Source organism: Larimichthys crocea, chromosome IX (genome assembly GCF_000972845.2).
Source record: "Larimichthys crocea isolate SSNF chromosome IX, L_crocea_2.0, whole genome shotgun sequence".
Lineage (NCBI taxonomy): Eukaryota > Metazoa > Chordata > Actinopteri > Sciaenidae > Larimichthys > Larimichthys crocea.
The window spans coordinates 12,785,223-12,791,434 of record NC_040019.1 but is presented as its reverse complement, the minus strand read 5'-3'; the positions used below and the strand labels follow the sequence as shown (position 1 = coordinate 12,791,434).

General features: G+C 43.2%; 1 protein-coding gene across 1 annotated transcript in view; it reads left to right on the top strand.

The window, feature by feature from the left end:
- The first annotated feature begins 3,038 nt into the window (after positions 1 to 3,038).
- The window catches only part of zswim6 (zinc finger, SWIM-type containing 6), a 43,233-nt gene continuing 40,059 nt past the window's right edge, over positions 3,039 to 6,212 (top strand). The window contains exon 1 of the mRNA XM_019278728.2: positions 3,039 to 4,148. Coding sequence (XP_019134273.1) covers positions 3,698 to 4,148 — 451 coding nt within the window. The 5' untranslated portion in view covers positions 3,039 to 3,697. The remainder of the gene's footprint in view (positions 4,149 to 6,212) is intronic.

Here is a 6,212-nt window from a genome sequence, read left to right as displayed (position 1 = left end):
CTGCTGCTGGACTAGTCAGTGATATCAGCTGCTGCTGGGGACCTGGATGATGTTTGGCTGTTAGCAAAGTTCAAACCTCAGAGGCCCTGGAAGATATGTTGGACCCTTCAGTGAGTCCTGTCCTGGTTTTGGGCCCCTGAATGCATCTGTTGAATCAAATCCCACCACAGTCACTGTCCAAAATGTGTCTCAGTTTTAACCGTCTACGTCACATTTTTCAATTTAAGCTTTCCCCTCAGGCTACGAAACACCAGTGAGACCAGATTAGATCCTCTTTTCTGGAAGCTCCATTAATCAATATTTCTCATATTAACACTAAATTAAACAACTTCATGTAATGTGAAGGAACCCACAGAGAATCATCGCCCACCTCTGCAGCTCCATGGAGCTTTTTAGCCACTTTAGCCTCATTTACTGTATTTTTAAATGAGGCCAATAAACCCACCGACCACGACCTGCTCGGCACCAAACAGCAGGCCGACACAGTTAGAGACATGGTGGAAGTTTTAGCAGCTAAAAAGACGGATATTTTTCTCCCACGTCCACTTGAGGCTGGCTCCAGAAGTGAGTCAGTCTCCATAAGTCCCCATGTCCAAATGTCCAACTTCACAGCAGAAATAAACATGTTTACAGCCTGGTACAAAAAACAGTTTTGGTCTCTGTAGCTAATTTCCCCGTTCATGACAACTGTACTGAGGGTGAATTTATATACAACTCACCTGTTCACATTATATTAAGGCTTCAAGTTATGCAGGATTAAGAGCGTGGACGCTTTGATTGACAGGTGATGGTTTGTTTGAGTAACCAGGCTTCATTCAGCTCTGACTCTTTGACCATTTCTGGATTTTGGTGCTTTTATTTGACCTCATGAAGCTGAAAAAAGACAAAAGTTAAGCTCCTTAAATAATCTAAAACATAATTCCAGATGTGTTATTTTATAGTTTTTCTACAATGTAGAAAGCAACAAAAATCAGGTGTGTCCAAACTGGCACTTTTATTATTATATTAAACATTGTTAACCCCCCGTCAGAGAGCAAAGAACTACTGCTTTGTGTCACACACAACAGTTCAACCAGAAAAACAGTACAAATTGTGCTCATACTGAAGCCATTGTTTCAATTGTAGACATATTCTGGGAGTAGTTTCCACCTGGGACTGCAGGTGAACGTAATTAACCATCTGATAAAACAGAAATTCAGCAGTTAGCCCCGAGGGCGACTGGGTAAAAAACAACATGACCATTATCCATAGTGGATTCAGTCAAGTTTGGCCTGAGGTGAGAACGTTCATGTAGAAACAATCAGGGTCAAAGACACAATTACAAGCTTCCTCTACACAATGTGTATTACCAGTGACTGAACTAAGTAAATATATATATATAATATATATATATATATATATATATAAAATCTGAAAAACAGTAATTCACCGTTTAATGGGGAGTTATGTATTTCTTTGCTCTGAGCTCGCTCACTCTCTCCTTTTCTCTTCTTAGCTTCCTCCGTCAAAGTCCTCTTCGCTCTCTTCTCCTCTGACATTATGTCCATAGAAGCTGCTGAGCCTGGTTACATTGCCCACTTGCCCAGCTCCTGTTCTGGCACGACACTGGCTCCGCTCCCCGTCAGCATTCCCAGTAAACCTCGTCTTCTTCTTCCTGGTGGTCCAATACACTCGTGGTACAAACACTAAGGCTCCCCCCGGCGCTCTGAGCTCATTGTCCGGCTGGCAGCCCGGCAACCAAACTGAGCTAACATTAGCTAACAGCAGCTACAGTTGGCAGCTTCTCATCAGTTTCTATATTGTTTTAACTTAGTTAGCTTCACTGTTATTGTTTTAATATTGTTTTAACTTAGTTAGTTTTAGTGTTTTATTGTTTCCTATATTGTTATATCCTGTTTTAACTTAGTTAGCTTCACTATTGTATTGTCATTTCATGTTTAAGGTTAGTTAGCTTCACTATTTTATTGTTATCATTTTAACTCAGTTAGCCTCACTATTATTGTTTTAATATTGTTTTAACTTAGTTAGCTTCACTATTATTGTTTTAATATCGTTTTAACTTAGTTAGCTTCACTATTTTATTGTTTTAATATCATTTTAACTTAGTTAGCTTCACTATTTTATTGTTTTAATATCTTTTTAACTCAGTTAGCTTCACTGTTATTGTTTTAATATCTTTTTAACTTAGTTAGCTTCACTATTATTGTTTTAATATCTTTTTAACTTAGTTAGCTTCATTATTTTATTGTTTTAATATTGTTTTAACTTAGTTAGCTTCACTATTTTATTGTTTTAATATCTTTTTAACTTAGTTAGCTTCACTATTTTATTGTTTTAATATCGTTTTAACTCAGTTAGCTTCACTGTTATTGTTTTAATATCGTTTTAACTTAGTTAGCTTCACTATTATTGTTTTAATATCGTTTTAACTTAGTTAGCTTCACTATTTTATTGTTTTAATATTGTTTTAACTTAGTTAGCTTCACTATTTTATTGTTTTAATATCTTTTTAACTTAGTTAGCTTCACTATTTTATTGTTTTAATATCGTTTTAACTCAGTTAGCTTCACTGTTATTGTTTTAATATCATTTTAACTTAGTTAGCTTCACTATTATTGTTTTAATATCGTTTTAACTTGGTTAGCTTCACTATTTTATTGTTTTAATATTGTTTTAACTTAGTTAGCTTCACTATTTTATTGTTTTAAGATCGTTTTAACTTAGTTAGCTTCACTATTTTATTGTTTTAATATCGTTTTAACTCAGTTAGCTTCACTGTTATTGTTTTAATATCGTTTTAACTCAGTTAGTTTCACTATTTTATTGTTTTAATATCTTTTTAACTCAGTTAGTTTCACTATTTTATTGTTTTAATATCTTTTTAACTTAGTTAGCTTCACTATTTTATTGTTATTTCCTGTTTTAGCTTAGTCCAGACGCCCCAGCTAACAGACTGAGCTAACATTAGCTAACAGCAGCTACAGTTGGCAGCTTTTCTTCAGCTGTTTTATTTGTTCTTTCCTGTTTTTAGCTCAGTTAGCGTCACTGTTTTATTGTTTTCATGGTGTTATTTCTTTTACTCACTCTTCATGTAAAAACAGAATAAGAAACATTTTTCTGGGGTGTTAGCTTCGTGTTTTAGCCCGTCTCCACACACAGTGTGTCGGCTTTGAACGCCACATTCCAGCGGACATTTGAACGTCACACGGGCAGAGGGGGAGGGCGGTGCTGCGTTCACTGCCCCCTCCCCCAAAACCACGAGGCTCCGGTGTTGACAGGGCCCGATCACCGCCCCGCGTCCAGTCCGGCTTCTCTACCACCAACCACGGGGCGAGCAGACAAAGCAAGCCCCGCTCCTGGAGCTCCGCTTCTCCGTGTGAACGACACCCGGCCGTTGTCACAACCCCCTCCCCGGGTTTCAAAGCCTTTCATGCGGGCTCACAAAGGATTAGCGGCCGTGCGGGAATTCCGCCCTCCGGTCCTTATTTAGCACCGAGCGGGCCCGGCAGGCTCCGCCTCCCGTTCATTTGTCAACAAAGGGGCTTGACAGAGCCGCAGAAACCCTGCCCCCATGTTTCCTTAAAAGGATGATTTGTCCATACACGGCCGACACCGAGCCGTGCGGGTAACCTCTCCTTCCCCGTCCCCGTTCATATGGTGCGTTGACTTCCTCCGTCGCCGTTAAAGCGGAGCTATCATGGCGGAGCGCGTACAGCAGCCCCCGGCCAAGCGGCTCTGCTGTAGACCGGGATACGGCTCGACATGTCGGCAAGGCCAGCGGGCCGCGGGGGCGACGTGCGGCGGCGGCGGCGCCGGCGGCTCGGCGTCCAACCAGGGCGGGTCGAGTAAAACCCAGAACCCGGAGTCTCTGCTGGACATCGCGGCGAGGAAAGTCGCCGAGAAGTGGCCGTTTCAACGGGTGGAGGAGCGTTTCGAGCGGATCCCGGAGCCCGTACAGAGGCGGATCGTGTACTGGTCGTTCCCGAGGAGCGAGAGGGAGATCTGCATGTACTCGTCGTTCAACACGGGAGGCGGCGGCGGGGAGGAGATCGGAAGTAGCGGGGAGAGCGGCGACGAGACGCGGCTGCCTTTCCGACGGGGCATCGCTCTGCTGGAGAGCGGCTGCGTGGACAACGTGCTGCAAGTCGGTGAGTGTCACACGCAGAAAACAACATTTATCATCCAGAAACAAAGATTAAACATTAAATATGTTGTTTTTTTAAAAAGTTGAAGCTGGAAAAAGTGACAACAAAGGCTGAAGAGGCACAATGGGGCTTTAAATCTGCTGCTGCATGAATGGGAATGTGTGACTGGGGCATTTAAATCCGTTTTTTTTTTTTTGCTTGGGGGTAAAAAAAAGGTACAAAGCCTTTTAAAAAATCCACTAATTAGGTTGGAAATCAAGCTGTGACTCCAACAAAGAGGAGCCCACATTCAGAAAACTTCCAGATCTGCTGCCGGGACACCAACATCAGCATTTTAGGGAGTTTAAAGGTGCCTTCATCTCATTTATATATATCAAATTAATCATAAACTATATCTGCTGAAGTTTGGAGCCGGTTCAGGGGTTCATATCATGCTGGAAAACACTAAATCTCATTAATATATCAAATAAATCAAGCTGTTATTGATATATCAGGGTCAGAAAACACCCAAAACTGTCTAAATCTCATTAATATATCAAATGAATCCATCTGATGTGACTCAAAACAACATTTAGAGGCATTAAACTTCATTTTTTCTGCTTTAAATGTTTGTTTTGACATTTTTAAAAGGATTGACACTGGCAGTATTGAGTAATAAGGGAAGTGCTCGAGGTGTTGGGTTGGGTTTTAACTGACACACATTACATTTGAATGAGTTGTCGGATCATAACTCCTCCGGCAGCTCATGTTGTGCGTTTGCCAGCTTTTTAATCAGCGGATTGTGACAGGACGTGTTGGAGCAGAGTCAAATATGCAGCCGAGTTATTGTGTGTGTGTGTGTTTAGAGAGGTTTAAATGATGTGAAACAGGAACACACACATGTGCTGATCTGACAGCTGCCTGTGCATGACAACTTCTGTCCACCGCTGCATGACTCAGTCACATTTTTCTGTCGTTTAGTTGTTTATTTTCTGGGTTCGTGCGCCTCCTCTTCTCCTCCTCTTTTGAGATTTTAATTACCCGGCACGCATATCGAATGCCCTGCATTCCCATTGTGGCGCTCTGTCCCTGTTTCCACGTTCATTTGTGTCTTTCAAAGCGTCGCCGTCGCCTCCGAGGCTGAACAAAAGCATCTTTTCACTCGCTCGCTGAGCAGGAGAAGACAGAAAACTGGGGGCCGTGATTCACGGACGGTTGGTTCGGGCTCTTTGTGTTTTGTTTCTTCTTCTTCTTCTTCATCAACTTGAACTCTTTGATCGTGTCTCTCACCTGAGAGCTCAGCATCCTCCCCCCCCCGAGCCGTGGTGGACGCCTTCCCAGGGAGGGAGGGAGCTCTCCCTCAGGGAGGGGGAGGCTGTAGTAATCCCATTACTCTGCATGGTTCATTTGAATTGTAATGCAATCTGAACACTTGAGTTTCTGCATGACCCCGTCCCCTCTTCCACCACCCCCTTCACTTTTAAATGCATGTGGGGCTTTGTGAATGGCCACGGGGGGAATAGACACACACACACACACACACACACACACACACACACACACACACACACACACACAGCAGGCCTCTCTCTCTGTCCTGTCCTGCCAAAATAAGAGAGGCCTGTATATTCCCAGATATTGGGAAACGTTTCTGCAGGAAAGAAACTGAATCTCAGAGCGAGGGGGCTCGAGCTGCACGCTTACAAAGAGGAATAACAGTAGTGCTCTCACACACACTCGCATATGAAGGGAGGGTTTCTTTCTTGGCTTGATTGCACACACACACACACACACTCACACACTCTCACACACACCCCCCAAGTCTGGAATTTGCTAGAAAAATAGAGCCAAGAAGTGATAAATAAAAGATGTAATCTCCCCATGTGTGGGCCGAACCGGAGGAGGGAGGTTTTCTCTCCCTCTTCAGACCTTGAGGAAATGAATTGGCACACACTGGCCGCGGACCCCCGTCGTACTCCCAACAACAAACCCCTCCACTGTTAATCAGCGCAGAGATAAAGGCGGCCGAGAGCGAATACTCTCCACTGACAGGACGACGTGTCCGTGACGTCACCCACGGACGGTACG